This window comes from Ranitomeya imitator, chromosome 1 (assembly GCF_032444005.1).
Source record: "Ranitomeya imitator isolate aRanImi1 chromosome 1, aRanImi1.pri, whole genome shotgun sequence".
Taxonomy (NCBI): domain Eukaryota; kingdom Metazoa; phylum Chordata; class Amphibia; order Anura; family Dendrobatidae; genus Ranitomeya; species Ranitomeya imitator.
Genome location: NC_091282.1, coordinates 116,913,748 through 116,931,039, shown reverse-complemented (window position 1 = coordinate 116,931,039; position 17,292 = coordinate 116,913,748). Strand labels below are relative to the sequence as shown.

The 17,292-nt window shown below is 45.6% G+C and overlaps 1 protein-coding gene across 2 annotated transcripts in view; it reads left to right on the top strand.

Annotated features, from left to right (window-relative positions):
- Positions 1-16,932, top strand: part of AGGF1 (angiogenic factor with G-patch and FHA domains 1) — a 48,303-nt gene extending 31,371 nt beyond the window's left edge. For both annotated transcript variants that reach the window (XM_069750042.1, XM_069750034.1), the window contains exons 7-14: positions 6,871-6,982; positions 7,065-7,116; positions 7,595-7,696; positions 13,917-14,082; positions 14,497-14,579; positions 15,367-15,494; positions 15,883-15,982; positions 16,527-16,932. In XM_069750042.1, coding sequence (XP_069606143.1) covers positions 6,871-6,982; positions 7,065-7,116; positions 7,595-7,696; positions 13,917-14,082; positions 14,497-14,579; positions 15,367-15,494; positions 15,883-15,982; positions 16,527-16,721 — 938 coding nt within the window. In that variant the 3' untranslated portion in view covers positions 16,722-16,932. The remainder of the gene's footprint in view (positions 1-6,870; positions 6,983-7,064; positions 7,117-7,594; positions 7,697-13,916; positions 14,083-14,496; positions 14,580-15,366; positions 15,495-15,882; positions 15,983-16,526) is intronic.
- Positions 16,933-17,292: the final 360 nt, after the last annotated feature.

Below are 17,292 nucleotides of genomic sequence, written 5' to 3'. Positions count from 1 at the left end.
TATACAGAGCAGCAGGTCACAGGAACAATCAGGAGAAGCTCAGATCCAACACTGAAACATTGACAAGGAGCAAGGATAGCAGCATCAGGCGGAGTTAAGTAATGAAGCAGTTAACGAGCTCACCAGAACACCTGAGGGAGGAAGCTCAGAAGCTGCAGTACCACTTGTGACCACAGGAGTGAATTCAGCCACAGAATTCACAACAGTTTGTGCACACTAAGTCTTTTTGCAGAGTTTTCGGAGCAGAAACTGAGCAGAATCTCCAAATTTTGCTGTGGATTTGGAGAGTTTTGTTTAGTTTGTGCTTCAAAAACTCATAAAACTCCTAGTGCACACACGTGTATTGTGTATTTCCCTCTGGGATGGCGCCTACATCTTTCACTGAAGCCTTCGGCATTGGATGTAGCCATTCCTGATGTAGACCTAGTGAGGCAATACAGCGTCTACTTGACACTTGTTTCGTCACCTCCGTCAGGAGAGCGTGAATTCTGTTCTACCCCAGAAAACCAGTAAGGTTAACGGACAATATAAAATAATTCAATAATACATTAATTAACCCCTTCACGGCATGCGCCGTACTAGTATAGCTGACATGTGTGCGCAATAGCGGCGGGTGAAATTGCGATTCACACGCAGCTATTAAGCTATGTTCACACGCTGCAGATTTTGCTGCGGATCTGCAGCAGTTTCCCATTTGTTTACAGTACAATGTAAACCTATGGGAAACGCAATCCGCAGTGCACATGCTGTGGAAAAAAACGTGCGAAAACGCAGCGGTTTACATTCCGCAGCATGTCAATTCTTTGTGCGGAATCCGCAGCGGTTTTACACTTGCTCCATAATAGAAAATCGCAGGTGTAAAACCGAAGTGGAATCCGCACAAAAAACGCGGTAAATCCGCAGGAAGACGCAGTGTTTTTGCCCTGCGGATTTATCAAATCCGCTGCGGAACACTCCGCAGTGGACCATTCTACGTATTCACATACCCTTAACCTGTTAAATGCCGCTGTCAAACGCTGACAGCGGCATTTAACTACCGCTTCCAGCTGCGCGGCCGGAAATGGTCGCATCGCCGACCCCCGTCACATGATCGGGGGTCGGCGATGTGTCAGGACAGTAACTATAGAGGTCCTTGAGACCTTTATGGTTATTAATGCCAGCCTGCTGTGAGCGCCACCCTGTGGTCGACACTCATAGCAAGCCTGCATTTCAGCTACATAGCAGCGATCTGATGATCGGTGCTATGTAAGGCTAGGTTCACATTGCGTTAGGGCAATCCGTTAACGCAATGTTTCTCTAGGGTCCACGTGCAAGCAGCGTCCGAGGTCCGTCACAAAAGAACGGCACATCGCTAGCTCGTGACGAAAATGGCATGCGCTAGCGATGCGCTACAGGCACAAATCACATTGCTGTCAATGGGTGCGCGAACGGACCCGTTGCTCAGCGTTAATTGCGACATTTTCGCCGTGCAACGCAGTCCATTAGCGTTAACCCATTAACGCAATGTGAACCTAGCCTTACAGAGCCGATCCAGTGGTGCTAGCTTCTAGCCTCCCATGGAGGCTATTGAAACATGGCAAAAGTAAAAAAAAAAAAAAAAAAAAAATGTTTTTAAAAATATGAAAAAAAAAGAGTTTAAATCACCCCCCTTTGGCCCCATCCTAAATAAAACAATAAAAAATAAAATAAAACCCACACATATTTGGTATCGCCGCGTTCAGAATCGCCCGATCTATCAATAAAAAAAAGCATTAACCTGATCGCTAAACAGCGTAGCGAGAAAAAAATTCGAAATGCCAGAATTACGTTTTTTTGGTCGCCTCGGCATTGCATTAACCCCTTCCCGACCTTTGACGCACCGTATGCGTCATGAAAACCCGTGCCAATCCGACCTGTGACGCAGCATATGCGTCATGGCCGGATTGGGCTCCTGCAGGCCGGGTGAAAGGATTAACTCCAATTTCACCAGGCCTGCAGGGACAGGAGGAGTTGTACTTCAACCCCCGTGGCTACGATCGCTCTGATTGGCTGTTGAAAGTGAAACTGCCAATCAGAGCGATTTGTAATATTTCACCTAAAAAACTGGTGAAATATTACAATCCAGCCATGGCCGATGCTGCAATATCATCGGCCATGGCTGGAAACACTGATGTGCCCCCACCCCACCGATCGCCCCCCCAGCCCTCCGATCCGTGGTCCGCTCCCCTCCGTCCTGTGCTCCGCTCCCCCGTCCTCCTGTCCGCTCCCCCGTGCTCCAATCCCACCCCCCGTGCTCCAATCCACCCTCCCTGCACTCTGATCCACCCCCCCGCACACCGATCCACCCCCCCGCACTCCGATCCACCCCCCCCCGTGCTCCAATCCACCCCCCTGTGCTCCGATCCACCCCCCCCGTGTTACGATCCACCCCCCCGTGTTACGATCCACCCCCCCCATGCTCCGATCCACCCCGCCCCCCGTGCTCCGACGCTCCCCCTCCATGCCCTGATCTCCCCCCCTTATACTTACCGAGCCTTTCGGGGTCCGTCCGTCTTCTTTCCTGGGCGCCGCCATCTTCCAAAATGGCGGGCGCATGCGCAGTGCGCCCGCCGAATCTGCCGGCCGGCAGATTCGTTGCAGAGTGAATTTTGATCACTGTGATAGGTTTTATCACAGTGATCAAAATAAAAAAACAGTAAATGACCCCTGTCCTTTGTCACCCCCATAGGTAGGGACAATAATAAAATAAAGAATTTTTTTTTTCCACTAAGGTTGGAGTTAAAACTAGGGTTAGGGTATGTGCACACGTATTCTGGTCCTCTGCGGATTTTTCCGCAGCAGATTTGATAAATCCGCAGTGCTAAACCGCTGTGGATTTATCGCGGATTTACCGCGGTTTTTCTGCGCATTTCACTGCGGTTTTACAACTGCGATTTTCTATTGGAGCAGTTGTAAAACCGCTGCGGAATCCGCAGAAAGAAGTGACATGCTGCGGAATGTAAACCGCTGTGTTTCCATGCAGTTTTTCTGCAGCATGTGTACAGCGATTTTTGTTTCCCATAGGTTTACATTGAACTGTAAACTCATGGGAAACTGCTGCGGATCCGCAGAATTAGGCCATGTGCACACGGTGTGGATTTGGCAGCAGTGTTCCATCAGGTTTACAGTACCATGTAAACATATGGAAAACCAAATCCGCTGTGCCCATGGTGCGGAAAATACCACGCGGAAACGCTGCGTTGTATTTTCTGCAGCATGTCAATTCTTTGTGCGGATTCCGCAGCGTTTTACACCTGTTCCTCAATAGGAATCCGCAGGTGAAATCCGCACAAAAAACACTGGCAATCCACGGTAAATCCGCAGGTAAAACGCAGTGCCTTTTACCCACGGATTTTTCAAAAATGGTGCTGAAAAATCTTACACGAATCCGCAACGTGGGCACATAGCCTTAGGGTTAGGGTTGGGTTGGAATTAGGGTTGTGGTTAGGGTTAGGGGTGTGTTGGGGTTAGGGTTGTGGTTAGGGGTGTGTTGGGGTTAGGGTTGTGATTAGGGTTACGGCTACAGTTGGGATAAGGGTTAGGGGTGTGTTGGGGTTAGTGTTGGAGGTAGAATTGAGGGGTTTCCACTGTTTAGGCACATCAGGGGTCTCCAAACGCAACATGGCGCCACCATTGATTCCAGCCAATCTTGTATTCAAAAAGTCAAATGGTGCTCCCTCACTTCGGAGCCCCGACGTGTGCCCAAACAGTGGTTTACCCCCACATATGGGGTACCAGCATACTCAGGACAATCTGCGCAACAATTACTGGGGTCCAATTTCTCCTGTTACCCTTGAGAAAATAAAAAATTGCTTGCTAAAACATCATTTTTGAGGAAAGAAAAATTATTTTTTATTTTCACGGCTCTGCGTTGTAAACGTCTGTGAAGCACTTGGGGGTTCAAAGTGCTCACCTCACATCTAGATAAGTTCCTTTTGGGGTCTAGTTTACAAAATGGGGTCACTTGTGGGGGGTTTCTACTGTTTAGGCACACCAGGGGCTCTCCAAACGCAACGTGACGCCCGCAGACCATTCCATCAAAGTCTGCATTTCAAAAGTCACTACTTCACTTCCGAGCCCCAGCATGTGCCCAAACAGTGGTTTACCCCCACATATGGGGTATCCGCGTACTGAAACTGGACAACAACTTTTGGGGTCAAATTTCTCCTGTTACCCTTGGGAAAATAAAAAATTGCGGGCTAAAAAATCATTTTTGAGAAAATAATTTTTTATTTTATTTTCATGGCTCTGCGTTTATAAACTTCTGTGAAGCACTTGAGGGTTCAAAGTGCTCACCACACATCTAGATTAGTTCCTTTGGGGGTCTAGTTTCCAAAATGGGGTCATTTGTGGGGGATCTCCAATGTTTAGGCACACAGGGGCTCTCCAAACGCGACATGGTGTCCGCTAATGATTGGAGCTAATTTTAAATTTAAAAAGCCAAATGGCGTGCCTTCCCTTCTGAGCCCTGCCGTGCACCCAAACAGTGGATTACCCCCACATATGTGGTATCTGCGTACTCAGGACAAACTGGACAACAACATTTGTGGTCCAATTTCTCCTATTACCATTGGCAAAATAGGAAATTCCAGGCTAAAAAATCATTTTTGAGGAAAGAAAAATTATTTTTTATTTTCATGGCTCTGCGTTATAAACTTCTGTGAAGCACCTGGGGGTTTAAAGTGCTCAGTATGCATCTAGATAAGTTCCTTGGGGGGTCTAGTTTCCAAAATGGGGTCACTTGTGGGGGAGCTCCAATGCATAGGCACACAGGGGCTCTCCAAACGCGACATGGTGTCCGCTAACAATTGGAGCTAATTTTCCATTCAAAAAGTCAAAAGACGCGTCTTCCCTTCCGAGCCCTGCCGTGTGTCCAAACAGTGGTTTACCCCCACATATGAGGTATCGGCGTACTCGGGAGAAATTGCCCAACAAATTTTAGGATCCATTTTAACCTATTGCCCATGTGAAAATGAAAAAATTTAGGCGAAAATAAATTTTTTGTGAAAAAAAAAAGTACTTTTTCATTTTTACGGATCAATTTGTGAAGCACCTGAGGGTTTAAAGTGCTCAATATGCATCTAGATAAGTTCCTTGGGGCGTCTAGTTTCCAAAATGGGGTCACTTGTGGGGGAGCTCCAATTTTTAGGCACACGGGGGCTCTCCAAATGTGACATGGTGTCCGCTAAAGAGTGCAGCCAATTTTTCATTCAAAAAGTCAAATGGCGCTCCTTCCCTTCCAAGCCCTGCCGAGCGCCCAGACAGTGGTTTACCCCCACATATGAGGTATCAGCGTACTCAGGACAAATTGGACAACAACTTTCGTGGTTCAGTTTCTCCTTTTACCATTGGGAAAATAAAAAAATTGTTGTGACTAAAAAGTTAAATGTTCACTTTTTCCTTCCATGTTGCTTCTGCTGCTGTGAAGCACCTGAAGGGTTAATAAACTTCTGGAATGTGGTTTTGTGCACCTTGAGGGGTGCAGTTTTTAGAATGGTGTCACTTTTGGGTATTTTCAGCCATATAGACCCCTCAAACTGACTTCAAATGTGAGGTGGTCCCTAAAAAAAATGGTTTTGTAAATTTCGTTGTAAAAATGAGAAATCGCTGGTCAAATTTTAACCCTTATAACTTCCTAGCAAAAAAAAAAATTTGTTTCCAAAATTGTGCTGATGTAAAGTAGACGTGTGGGAAATGTTATTTATTAACTATTTTGTGTCACATAACTCTCTGGTTTAACAGAATAAAAAATCAAAATGTGAAAATTGCGAAATTTTCAAAATTTTCGCCAAATGTCCGTTTTTATCACAAATAAACACAGAATTTATTGACCTAAATTTACCACTAACATGAAGTCCAATATGTCACGAAAAAACAATCTCAGAACCGCTAGGATCCATTGAAGCGTTCCTGAGTTATTACCTCATAAAGGGACACTGGTCAGAATTGCAAAAAACGGCAAGGTCTTTAAGGTCAAAATAGGCTGGGTCATGAAGGGGTTAAAATTCAATAACGGGCGATCAAAAGAACGTATCTGCACAAAAGTATCATTAAAAATGTCAGCTCGGCACGTTAATAATTAGCCCTCACCCGACCCCATATCACGAAAAATGTAGACGCTACGGGTATCGGAAAATGCCGCTTTTTTTTTTTCTTTTTTTTTTTAGCAAAGTTTTGAATTTTTTTTCACCACTTAGATAAAAAATAACCTAGATATGTTTGTTGTCTATGAACTCGTAATGACCTGGAGATTCATAATATCAGGTCAGTTTTAGCATTTAGTGAAGCTATAAAAAAGCCAAACAAAAAACAAGTGTGGAATTGCACTTTTTTTTTTTGCAATTTCACTACACTTGGAATTTTTTTTCCCGTTTTCTAGTACAAGACATGGTAAAACCAATGGTGTCGTTCAAAAGTACAACTCGTCCCGCAAAAATTAAGCCCTCACATGACCATATTGACGGAAAAATAAAAAAAGTTATGGCTCTGGGAAGGAGGGGAGCGAAAAACGCAAATCGAAAAAGGGCCGCGGTGGGAAGGGGTTAACCAATCTTAAAGCTTTTCTTAGCCAACCACGTTGCTCAGGGATTTTACACTTGTGGATCTTGATTTTCAAATAGGCGCCTAATTTAGATCACCTAAGTATCTAGTTTGGCTTAATAGTATCATGGTGATGTTCTGTATTAATAATCTGCATAATTGGGTCTTGAAAATAAAGGTTTAATAAAACTATGAAACTCGTCGCTAAACACTAGTAGTCAGCAAGTGGCAAGCATAACATACATAAAGGGAAAATATGAATAAATGTTCAGTTCTCACTAATAACGTCATGATTGTTTGTGACTTGTGCAGACACCGAGCAAATCTGGCCTCCATGTATTCGAGTGATCGTGGTAAGGTCACCAGTGCTACAGAAAGGATCCCTGTTTATTATAACAGCCGAGAAAAGTGCCACCATTGGAAGGTAGGTGCAGAGAATGGGAAAATGTGGCCTAAAATTCACTGCAGATGGCTTCTTGTCACTTACACGTCTTCTTATTGTGTAGGGAGAAGAACCTGGGTCATGACATTCGTATTCCAGAGGTTGGCGTGAGCAAGGTGAGCACATATTAGAAGTCATTTTTACGGCGTATCGTTACTGATGAACTTGTCACATTGAACGTGCTTCTCTTTTACTATATAACGTAGTTTTTCTCAATAAGTTGAGTAATTTTTCAAATCCTTTGCTGTTCCTACAAATGAGTTGTAATGCCATTTACAGTCCAGAGCTGCATTCATAATTCTGCTAACTTCCATGTGGAGATCTCCTGGCTGGTGTGCATTGGTGATTTGTATTCTAGGGTATGTTATCTTTACACCTGGCTCTGTACAGCATCAAGTAGGAAAAAATAACTGTTTCCAAGTATCAAAAAGGCTCCGCTAAGCTTTCATGGTGCATCGGTCATAGGTTGGCTGTGTTTTAGCCAGAACATCTAAGAATGTAAATAAAATTTCTTTCCTTCTCTACTGTAAGTCCATGCTACATATAGAATTAGTGGGAATTATTTAATAAGCTCCTATTTTCTGGTGTCTTTAGTTTCATGCAGAAGTTTACTTTGACCACAGTTTGCAAAGCTATGTACTTGTGGACCAAGGCAGCCAGAATGGCACAATCATTAATGGCAACCAGATTTTGCAGGTACGTACATTCTGTTCCACAATCATAGAAACTTTTGACATAAATGTAGTGATAGAAATACTGTTGTTCATGAAAGCATCTTTACCTACACACTGGTTAATAAAGATGGTGGTCTTTGGACAGCTAAAGAGAAATGCAACCCTACAGCTTCTCAGTGCCTTGTATCATCATTTCTGGCCTACGGTCACCAAAGGTTCATTGTTGTCAGACTTCGAGGAACTGCCTGTAATCCCCTGGTCTGAATGATAGAAAAAGTGGTATTAAATAGTTGATTCACCATATAGATCCTGCTAATTCCAGACAATACTCAGTACTCACAGATTTGCAGGCTTCCTAATTCTAATGGTGCAGCTGTTCCAAATAATGATGAAATATGTCCTTTTCTCCTACGCCTCATTGGGGGACACAGGGTGTTATGCTGCTGCCACTAGGAGGACACTAAGTAATACAGAAAGAATAGCTCCTCCTCTGCAGTATACACCCTCCTGCTGGCTCCAAGTGAACCAGTTCTTGCTTAGTGTCTGTAGGAGGCACTTGGGTCTGCTTTCAGACCCCACCGTTTTTATTTTTATTCGATCTTTCCCTTAACGGAGCGAATGGGGGCGACGGATCATTTCTAGGTTCCGATCTCCCCCGAACCATCAACAGGCGAGAACGCGGAGCGTCCCTCCCCGTACCCTTTCCTGCACCGTTGGATGTCAGCCCTGAGCTCACCTTACGGGCGACGGTTCCTTCGCGTTCCGATCTCCAGCCTCTATAGCAGGCGACCACATTGAGTAGCCCTCCATTTTCCTCTCCTGGAGCCAGGTGCATAGCCGGACATGATGTATATGGCGTCCGTGCAGCCCCCCGCTGCATCACCACTGTTATAGCGGATGATGAAAGGCGACAGAAGCTCTCCACCCCCTCCCTGTCTATGGCGATAGTGGATTGAGCACCGGCCCACCGCATCTACCGTGAGTACACTTGCGGGGCCGAGGCGCTGGGGGGTACTGGTCCCTGGTAATAAGGGAGGTCCGCATATACCTTTAAGCCAGGGTGCGTGGGTAATGTCTGTCCGCACAAATAGCGGCCGCGGCGCTGCAGGCCGCAACCGCAAGCTTAAAATTTAGCCCCCGGCGTCTCTCTCATCCAGGCCGGAACGTTGGCTCCGCCCACCAGCAGTTACTGCCGCCCACTCTCTCTGGCGCTTCTCGTTCTGCGAGAAGCGCCTTCTGTTCCTGATCTTGGCGGCCATCTTTGGACACCCACAGGGCTGATGCTGCAGCGTTTTGAATCAATTGCGGACCTCCCTGGGGACTCAAGACACAGGACCTGGGGAGGCTGCAGAAACATAGCTTAACCCTTCCCCTGCTAGTAAGCGCTCTCCTCAAGGCTACACTATGTCTCAATCAAAGCCTAACAAAAAGTCTGGGAAAACCCACACAGTTTTTTGCTGCTTGTACCGCTTGTAAGGTATCCCTTCCCCGGGGTCACAATACTGCGTTATTCTCAGCTTGTGAACCGGTGACTGCTCAGGAACCACCTGTTACTGATACCGAACCCAGTGAGCCTAGTCCCCCGGAGTGGGCTACCTCCCTTACCCGGTCTATGGCATCCCTGGCCAAAGCGTTAGACTTGTTCCGAGACCCTTCCTCTAACCAGGGCACCTTTACGGATAACACTTCCGATGATCAGAACCCCTTGTACACTAGGGGTCGTACCTTACCAAGGAGCTCTCGCTCTTCCAGGAAAAGGACTCATGCCTTGTCCCCAGTCCATCACCGGTAATTGGGTTCTGAGAGTTCCATTTCTCGCTCCCCCTCCCTTGGGGCTAGTAGAGAACCTGGCTCAGAGGACGATTCTAACACGTCCCTAGATCAGGAATTTCAATCAGGAGACTCTCGACTCTCTCATTAAGTCAGTAAACAAGGCCCTGAAGCTAGATGAGGAACCTTTATCTAAAACGGATCATGCTGTGTCCTTTAAGAGGACCAGGCGGGTTCACAGAGTGTTCGCCAATCATTTAAGGAAATCGTTGAATCTCATAAGATCCGTCCAGATAAATGCTTCACAGGGCAAAAGCCCATGGAGTCAAAATATCCCTTTGCTCGTAATCTAAGAAAAGATTGGTCACAGTCTCCTCTGGTAGATCCTCCAGTATCATGCCTAGCTACAAAATCTATTTTATCCTCTTCGAAGGGCGCCTCGATTAAAGACCCCACCGATCGTCAGATCGACAATATGGCTCGTTCAGCTTTTGAAGCCTCAGCAGCCGCACTCTTTCCATCTTTTGCTGCTACGTGGGTGGCTAAGGCTATGACCCATTGGGCTGAGGTCTTGTCTTCAGCTGTTCTGGATACCAATCTTCCCCCTGAGGTAGCAGACCTTGCTACTCAGATAGCCACAGCTGGGGATTTTCTAGTGACCGCGTCTCTGGATCCTGCTGACTGCGCTTCTCAAGCAGCAGCAAACTCCATCACCATTCGGAGGTCCTTATGGCTCAGGGACTGGCGTGCGGATTCTGTTTCCAAAGAGTCATTGACTTCTTTACCATATCAGAGCGGTCGCCTTTTTGGCGAAAAACTCCCTCAATTAATTTCCGACGTCACTGGAGGGTAGAGTAAATTTCTCCCACAACAGAAACTCTTTCGGCCCTTTCGGAACCATCAACAGCAGGCTCGATTTTCTTTTTTTTTTTTTCTCGTTCCAACTCAAATTGGTCCTCTACTTCAACATCTTCCGGACCCGGCTGGACACAACGTAGGGGTAGAGGTCCCCAGACCTCTTACAAACCTTCCTTTTCATGGAGAGGCAGGCATAGGCAGTCAGGATCCAGGGGGTCCAGACCGGGCAGATCTCCCACACAATGACTCCCGGTGGTATCCAGAGAACACCCTCAAAGTAAGCGGCCGCCTGATTTCCTTCTCCGACGCGTAGCACTCGGACATTCACGACGAATGGGTCCGCGACCTAGTGTCCTCCGGATACAAGATAGAATTCTTCTCTCTTCCACCAAATCGTTTTTTCCTGTCTCCGCCTCCCAGGGCAAATGCATCAGATTTTTTTCAAGCCATAAGCTCTCTAAAAGAAGACGGGGTTATTATCCCGGTCCCTCAAAGCAAAAGGTTTCAAGGTTTTTATTCAAACCTGTTCATTGTTCCAAATATACTCATACTGGACCTAAAACTGCTGAACAAGTTCGTCAGGGTACGACGGTTCTGAATAGAATCACTTCGTTCTGTCATCGCCTTCATGGAAAAAGGCGAGTTCCTGGCATCTATAGACATCCAGGCTGCGTACCTCCACATCACAATTTTCCATTCTCACCAGAGTTTCCTTCGCTTCGCAGTTCAGGAACAACACTTCCAATTCGTTGCTTTGCCTTTCGGCCTCGCCACTGCTCCCAGGGTATTTACCAAGGTCATGGCGGCCGCCGTGGCCATCCTTCACACCCAAGGCGTGGTGGTGCTACCGTATCTAGATAATATCATCATCAAAGGCCCCTCTTTCCGCGCCTGCAAGGAGGCTGTGAACATCACAATAGATTCTCTTTCTCGCCTGGGTTGGAAGATAAACTTCAAAAAGTCTTTCCCAGTACCGGCTCAGCGAATTTCCTTTCTAGGAATGATACTGGACTCATCTCGGGTTGGTGCTTCTTCCCCCCGGAAAAGATCTCAGCCTTACAGCGGGAAGCTCAGAAGCTCTCTCAACCTCGCACTCACTCTCTGCGCTTCAATATGAGAGTCCTCGGCAAGATGGTAGCAGCCTTGGAGACGGTTCCATTTGCCCAATTACACCTCTGTCCCTTACGGCATGCCCTCCTGGCTGTTTGGGACAGGAACCCGTTCTCCCTCGACCGTCAGTTCTTCCTTCCCCAGCAAGTCAGACAGTCTCTCAGTTGGTGGACATTTAAGTCCTCCCTGAATCAAGGGAAGTCTTTTCTTCCAGTACATTGGCTAGTTGTGACAACAGATGCCAGTCTTCTAGGCTGGGGAGCGGTGTTCTTACATCACACTGCTCAGGGCCGCTGGTCACTTCAGGAATCACACCTTCCGATCAACATCTTAGAAATTCGGGCAATCATGTTAGCTCTTCTCCAATTCCATCCCTTCCTGGCGGGTCGTCCCATCAGGATTCAGTCCGACAATGCCACTGCAGTAGCATGCATCAACCGACAAGGTGGAACCCACAGCATGGCAGCCATGAACGAGGTAGGCTACATTCTCCGTTGTGCCGAGGAAAACCGCTCAATGATTTCTGCGGTTCACATCCCGGGAGTGGACAGTCGTCAAGGCCTCGACTCCGGGGAGTGGTCTCTCCATCCGGAGATACTTCACCAGATCTGCTGTCGTTGGGAAACTCAGGACGTGGATCTGATGGCCTCACGGCTAAATTCCCAACTTCATAACTCGGTCCCACGATCCAGCAGCCATCGAGGCAGATGCACTTGTACTCCCGTGGCATCATTTTCGGCTTCCGTATATATTTCCCCCCGCTCCCCTTACTGCCGAGAGTCATCAAGAAGATCAGAGCGGAGGGAGTACCGGTAATCCTGATTGCGCCAGATTGGCCGCGCCGGGTGTTGTACGTGGAACTAGTTCAACTGGTCGCCGATGTTCCCTGGCGACTACCGAATTGCGCAGACCTGCTATCACAGGGCCCCATTTACCACCAGAACTCTGAGGCCCTGTGTTTGACGGCATGGCCGTTGAGTCCTGGGTTCTAAGCCAGGCAGGTTTCTCTCCAGAAGTCATCTCTACCACGATCAGCGCTAGAAAGCCTACGTCTATGCGCATTTATCATCGCACTTGGAAAACCTTTTCCTGGTGCAATGACCGGGGACGTTCTCCTCTTGAATTTTCCATTCCTTCCATCCTCGAATTTTTACAAAAGGGTTTGGACTTAGGTCTCGCCCTTAGTTCTCTCAAGGGGCAGATTTCAGCCCTGTCCATTCTGTTCCAACGCAGGATTACCAACAGATTATAAGTGAAGACGTTCATTCAGGGAGTCTCCCATAGGGTGCCGCCCTATAAGATGCCGTTGGAACCATGGGACCTTAATCTGGTCCTCGGATCCTTGCAAGAAGCTCCTTTTGAACCTCTACAGGAGGTTTCCTTGTCCTTTCTTTCATGGAAGGTTGCCTTCCTGGTTGCGGTCACGTCCATTAGACGAGTCTCAGAGCTGGCGGCTTTGTCTTGTCAAGTCCCGTTCCTGAATTTTCATCAGGATAAGGTAGTTTTGAGAACATCCCCGTCCTTTTTACCAAAAGTTGTCTGATCCTTTCATCTCAATCAGGAGATTGTCTTACCGTCTCTCTGTCCGGCACCAGTACATCGCATCGAGAAGGCCCTCCTCACACTTGATTTAGTGAGAGTTCTCAAGAGATACGTCTCGCGGACGGCGTCCTTCCGCAGGTCGGATACCCTGTTTGTGCTCCCGTAAGGGCCAAGGAAGGGGTTTCCCGCTTCCAAGGCGACAATAGCCAAATGGATTCGTTCAGCTATTCAGGAGTCCTACCGAGTCAGAGGTCATCCTGTCCCAGCAGGGATTAAGTCTCATTCCACTCGATCAGTGGGTGCGTCTTGGGCCATCCGACACCAAGCTTCGGCAGCACAAGTTTGCAGAGCTGCGACCTGGTCCAGTCTGCATACGTTTACAAAACATTACCATATTCATTCTCGGGCCTCGGCAGATGCGACCGTCGGCAAATGAATTTTGCAGGCGGCTGTGCCTCATCTGTAACCTGTGGGTGCAAGGAGCAATTACAGTTGATTGTTCACCACCCAGGGACTGCTTTAGGATGTACCATGGTCCTTTGTCCCCAATGAGGCGTAGGAGAAACGGATTTTTGTGTACTCACCCTAAAATCCTTTTCTCCGAGCCAATCATTGGGGGACACGGCCCCCAACCTGTTAACCTAACGGCCTTGGTTTTCTGTGTTGGTTTGGTTTTGACATAGTTCATCCTGGCTAAATGTTAAGCTCCTACTGCTTTGTTACCGAACTGGTTCACTTGGAGCCAGCAGGAGGGTGTATACTGTAGGCGAGGAGCTATTCTTTCTGTATTACTTAGTGTCCTCCTAGTGGCAGCGGCATAACACCCATGGTCCTTTGTCCCCCAATGATTGGCTCGGAGAAAAGGAGTTTACAGTGGGTACACAAAAATCCCTGTATATACAACTGACATTGCACTTCTATGTTTTCTATGATAAATGCTTTGTCCCTATTCTATAATTCAGCCTAAAATCATCTGTGAGCCCGTTTTGATACATCACGGAGACGAGGTCAAGTTTGGAGAGACTGTGCTTTCATTTCACGTGCACCCTGGTAGCGAAACCTGTGACGGCTGTGAACCTGGACAAGTCCGAGCACATCTGCGATTAAATCAGAAGGAAGAATACTCTGGTAAGGCTTGGTGTTTGTGCCCATTATTGGGTGCTTACGTACTGGATGTATGTGCTTCACAGTGGCCTCAGTCCATGCATTTTTATAAAAAAAAAAAAAAACTACATACCACTTGGTATAGATTTTTTATTTTCCCGGTGTCCTTCTGTATATCAAAACAGAGTTTGCAATGCTTTGCTACAGAGTAAAGGCAGATACCTCCCTGTCCGAAGGTCTGGTGAAAAAGGACCTATGGGGATTACAGCAAACGTTGCGTAAAACTCTCAATGTATACAGTAGTCTATGTGCACAGATGAAGTGTCCACTTGGCCTACGTCGTACTTTTATATTTCACTTGTATTGGTATGTGGCTGCAAAACAATAGCTTAACGTTCTATATAAAGGTGAAAGTGATCACTGTTCATTCTTTGTCAGCTGGACCCATCCTAAGCAAAGAAGAAAAAGAAAAACTACGACGAAAGGGGCTCAAGCAAATCCGTGACAAATACGGTTTACAGGTAAGAGAACGGACATTTATAACCTGAAAAGAAAAATATACTGTATTCTCCCTACACCAGTGACTGACTGTTCCTGACCGCATGAATAAACCGGGATGTGTACCTGAATCTTACATCTAAAACAGGTTATTTGGCCGTACAGGAACGCTCCAGAAAATGACTGTGCTCCACTTTCCACAAGCCATAACATACTGAATGGAGGTGCATAAAAGTGTAACACTTAAATTAGGGATAACAAGTAAAGGACGTGATGTGACTTAATTAAAATATAAAGTATTTTGGTGTATTAAAACGCTACTGACAAAGAGATATGGCAAAAGTAATTAGCAGTTCAGACTAATATTGCAAATACCATATTATCTATGCGCCCTGGATAAGACGACCTGATTTCATGATAATAGTAGAGAGAGTTTTAATATACCTATTTTTAATTAACTGTTAATCATGTTACTTTATTTCCTATCCCTGATTTATTTGCTCCTGGTGGTGTGCACTTGGTGAATAATTAATAATCAGACTGCCCAGTGAACGCCGTATACATTTAGGGCATAAGTATAATAAAGACGTACAATTTAGTCCAATAAATGTATCCGCTGTTCTCTAGAAACGGCCATAGAGACATTAAAGCAAACAGAGTTTTACTGAAGCATCTTCTACTTCAAAACTTTGGGGGTATGCCGCCGTCTAAAAGATGTGTGCACATATCCTTGGGGTGTATTCAGATGGTAAGCTTAAAAACTACATCTAAAAGATTGATGAATATTGTATTCCTTTCTATCCTTTTTAGACTGTTGAATACGAAGACAACAAAGTGTTGAAAAACTCAAAATACAAAGACCGAGCCGGAAGACGCCGAAAAGTGGTGGGGAGTGAAGGCACATTCCAGAGAGATGACGCCCCGGCATCTGTACATGTGTACGTGTGGGAGGGGGAAAAAATCCTGAATTTTATTAATTTTTTTTTTAATTAAAATTCCTACTAAACCTAACCATTTTTTATATACCGTATATATGACTGCACTTTACTCATGTACTTTGAGCCATGTTCACACATTGCATTTTTTTTTACTTTTTTTTTTCTGCAAACTTTCAACTGTATTTCACAGTACTGGCAAAGTCTGAGATTTTCAGAAATCTCATGCATACAGCTTGTTTTTTTTTCCTGTTTTGTCAAAAGGTACCAAAAATGTAGCAAAAACTAAGAAAAACCTGCTTTTTGAAAGCAGCTTAAACTTGGCATTAAAAAAACACTGCAAAAAACGCAACATGTGATCATAGCCTTAATAGTCGTTTCCTTCATGCAGAGAAATTAATGACAGCAACAAAGGAAGACAGATGTTAGAGAAGATGGGATGGAAAAAAGGAGAAGGGCTCGGCAAATCCGGCGATGGAATGAAAGACCCGGTAAGTTATTGAGAATGCTTTTAACATTTTGTTTCAACACTCAATACAGAACCACTATGGAGGGGTTGTCCCATAGACGCTGGGCTTCATGACAAGCGTACAATGGCCTCCAATGGCCATGACAGTCCACCTGTGTCTAACTACTTTTTACTGCAGTATCAAAGGGTTAAGTTATAGCGCTCAGAGCTGGATCCAATCCCTGCAGTTAGAGGCAGGAGCCGGCTGTATACCACAGCTGGCACCGACCATGTCCTCCATATTTTGTAAGCTGGGAAAAGCTGCGTCCTTTACGATGCAAATTCTGTATCAAAAATCCATGGAAGTTTACAGTACAATAGATGTGGGGATTTAACGCACTTTCCATATGTTGCAGACCTGCAGCAGGTCAGTTGTGCTGAGGATTTGTCACAGATTTTACACATTGCATTGGGTGCAATTTGTGGCAAATAATCATGTAGATCAATTCCAAATTTTGCTTTGACATTGACAACAGAAAAGTCATCAGTATGTGGACCCAGCTTTAATACATTTGTTTTATCACCAGATCCACCTCCAGCTGCATAAGAAGCAGGCGGGCCTGGGGGCTCATAACGCCTCTTCTGTGGAAGATATTCAGAGCTCCACTCGAAATAAGAAGAACTGGGAGAAAGCACGAGAGAGATACGCCGAAAACTTTGAGGAGTCTAATAAGAACAATGCAAAAAAAGCCACTCCTTGGGTCAAAAGCACAGTACAGTGATATGAACTGACTGTAAATAAATCTGGGGTCTATTTTATATATTAAAAAAAAAAAAAATACTAATTGATGTGACGCGACTCTTTAGATACTTGTACCTGAGGCCAGGTTCTCCCTTGAAAAGTTTCTTCAGGTTTTCATTGCAGGTCTAAGCAGATAAATGGCAATGGAAAGTTTTAAGATAAAATTGGATTTGTACCAGTCCTTTATACAGTATGTAACCTGTTCAAGATGGACAAATTTTTTATTTTTGAAGTTTCATTATTTTCCTTCCTTTCTTCCAAGAGCCATAAGCCATAATTATCTTATAGCCACATACATGAGGGCGTGTTTTTTTTTTGAGGGACAATTGAATTATTAATTATGTACTGGAAAAAAAATACTGTGAAATGGGAGAAAAACTGCAATTCCACCATAGTTATTCTGGCATCTGTTGTGCAGCAAAAACATGAAACAGGTCAGTACAAATACTACAATACCAAACTTGCATGGAATAATATATTGTATAGGTGTGTCAGCAGGGCCGTATTTAGAGTTTCTGCTGCCCTAGGCACTTTTAGTGCTGCCTCCCCCA